The sequence below is a fragment of the Dermacentor albipictus genome, chromosome 2 (genome assembly GCF_038994185.2).
Source record: "Dermacentor albipictus isolate Rhodes 1998 colony chromosome 2, USDA_Dalb.pri_finalv2, whole genome shotgun sequence".
NCBI lineage: Eukaryota > Metazoa > Arthropoda > Arachnida > Ixodida > Ixodidae > Dermacentor > Dermacentor albipictus.
The window spans coordinates 38,111,948-38,114,879 of record NC_091822.1 but is presented as its reverse complement, the minus strand read 5'-3'; the positions used below and the strand labels follow the sequence as shown (position 1 = coordinate 38,114,879).

General features: G+C 47.1%; 1 protein-coding gene across 1 annotated transcript; it reads left to right on the top strand.

Annotated features, from left to right (window-relative positions):
• Positions 1-1,947: 1,947 nt before the first annotated feature.
• Positions 1,948-2,589, top strand: LOC139055688 (acanthoscurrin-2-like). The gene has a single exon (XM_070533220.1). It carries the CDS (start codon positions 1,948-1,950, stop codon positions 2,587-2,589), a length of 642 nt encoding a protein of 213 aa, XP_070389321.1.
• Positions 2,590-2,932: the final 343 nt, after the last annotated feature.

The window sequence follows — 2,932 nt, the reverse complement described above, 5'->3', positions numbered from 1 at the left end:
TAGCATGCGTATGCCGCTCTTGTTTACTCTGCAAGCAGCAGCAGCAGCGGCACTCTCCCATCTTTTGTCGCTTCAAGCGAATGTGCCGGAAGAGAAGCGTAGTTGTATTGTGTTCGCATCCTTCCTGCTCTTACGCAAGTACTTTAGAGATGTTTGACAATAAAAAAAAGATCTCCGACCCTAACTGTAATACTGCAGTTCCGTGTGTCGATAAGAAATAGACCTGTCAAGCTTTTGTTCTTGCTGTCTTCGACCAAACCCCTAAAATGCCGACACTTTACAACGCAAGATGCGTGTCTCCGTAGCCAAAGAAGCAATCAATACGTTGTCCTTTGCTCTCTGGACTAGAAGCCATCTTTGTTGGACGTTAACGACAATAAGCAGACATACTTCCGGCTTGATCACCAGGAAAGATGAGCGAAAACAGGAAGTAGAAAACAGGATGGAAGCTGTATAGTACTCAGAGTTTCTTGCGTTATCACCTGAGCTGAAAGCATACGGTTGTTTTTTTTTTTTTAGAAAGGCAACAGGCATCTACTGTCAGGCCAGACATTTCATCTCAGATTTAGGGCTTTTATGGCCTTCGAGGAAATTGCCGGACGATGATATGAAGAAAGGTTTAGAAAATTGTTCGATATCACTTCGAGTGAGGATGCTTTTAGGCATTTGGAATCGAAAAAAGAGTGCATAAGTCGAACCGATGTGACCGCAGCCTTGCAGTGTCAACCTTATGGAGAGGGGAGCTGCGTGAGAACCTATATAAGCGCTGTGTAAGCCACCTTACCGAATACAGGCAGCTCCTGAGTCGCTGGTGCGACCACCTACCACAACCATGAATCCTCTGGTAAAACTTATTTGCTAGCCGGCTAACTCAGTCATTGTATTCTGTTGGCTTGTGCTGAAAACAGCTGTTGTAGCACTAAAATTTTAATAGCCTATCAATCTTCCCTAATTCTTAACGTGCTCCTGAGGGACTCTAATGGACGATGTGTGTGCTGTGCTATGGGCTCTCTCTCTCTCTCTCTCTCTCTCTCTCTCTCTCTCTCTCTCCTTTCCGCATCTTTCATCCCCCCCATCCCGCTTCCATGTGTAGGGTAGCCAACCGGTTCAGCTAAACTGGTAAACCTCCCTGCCTTTCCTCCTCCACTTTTTCCTTCCTTCCTTAACGTGTTTCCTTCTCATGTCGCCAATAGCAGGTTTTCAGGCCATGTAAACTCGGAAGCAAGTGCCCACGCGTCTGTACATTTCAATGTTAATTTAACTTGACGAGCTTTACGTTGTTGGTGAGAACCTTTCGCGGAAAAGTTCACAAGGGTGTAGTCGAACCTAAGCTCGCGGAACCGTGTGTTATCTTACGAATCTACTTGTTTTTTTTAAGGAAGCGTGCGCAGCTTTGAGAATACAGTTGCTCTCCGCATCAGTAGCTCGCTGTAGGAACGCATAAATGGTTCCTCACATCAGCTTAGGAAGTGTTAAAAAAATGCAACAACTCCGAAGGTTGGTTGCTCGTTTCAAACGAGTAAAAAATCCTCAGTGCTCAAGTATATTTGCAATACAGGTTTAACATATGAAGTGTTTTAATTAAGCATTTACAGACGAACTGGAAGTTAACTTGACGACGTGTACATTTTAATAGAAACGTTATTTGTAAGAAAAATAAGAACGCATGCTCGCTAGAACAACGTTTTTCTTATGTGCGTGAAGATCCCGTTTATAGAAGGCTATCATGCGAACAAAGCTGCGCAATTACTAGTAAAAGAGGCATCGAAAGCAGTTCACGTCTTGGTAATGTAATGGAGCATACAACAACGGAGGCAATGTATAAAAGCATCCATTTTCCACAGAACTCGCTATTACGAGAGGTGATCGATGAGAGCGTCATTTATGTACAACATAGAAAATGAAGAGTTTTACTGTCATCTGATTGAGCTCTGAAGTGCAGTAAAAATGGCCACCTTTCTTTTTCAGTACTTTGCCGTGTTCCTTTGCGCTGCGACAGCGATAGCTTCTGCAGGCCGTCAATATCGTGGGGTTGCCAACCGTGGAGCAGGGGGTGATCGTGGAGGAAACTACGGGGGCTACGGTGGGGGAAACCGCGGAGGCTATCGCCGAGTATACAGCGGAGGAGATGGTGGACGCAACCGTGGCGGATACGATGGAGGCAATGGCGGTGGATACGGTAGCGGCTACGGCAGGGGCTACGGTGACGAAAGCGGCGGTGAGAATGGTGGTGGCGACGCAGGTGGAAACGACGGAGTTGATGGCGGAGGAAATAGTGGAGGATACAGTGGAAGAAACGGTGACGGCAATGGTGGAGCAAATGATGGAGCCAACGATGGAGGCAACGACGAAGGCTATCGAGGCGGAAACGCTGTTGGCTACGGACGCGGCTATGGTGGTGGCTATGGTAGAGGCTACGGAGGCGGCTATGGCGGTGGTTATGGTAGAGGCTACGGAGGTGGCTATGGCGGAGGCAACGGCGGAGGCAACGGCGGAGGCAATGGCAGAGGCTACAGCAGAAGCTACGGCGGAGGCTACGGTGGACGCTATGGTTCGGGGTATCTTCCATTCTACGAGGAACGTGCTTGAATGGACTGAATGTCCATCGCTTCTGCGACGACAACAGCTCTTCAGTAATGTGGTTTTCAACACTGCTGACACACCCCGCATTCGCTCGCAATAAGTATGGTACATGAATACGCGCTGGAATCCAGCGACCAATTGCTACAGCTTTGCGTGATTAGGTTGTACATATGAGAGGCAATAAACCCTTCAAAAGTCAATAGTGTTGGTTACAGTGGTGGCTGTGTATACGAGGTATGTTTCTCACTTAACAAAGATTACGAGCGCGCGTTTTCAAGCACGTTTCAATTTCGGTGATGGAAGGTGACTTCTTTAGTTCTAGACTGAATACTTTACTTGCGATTAGTGT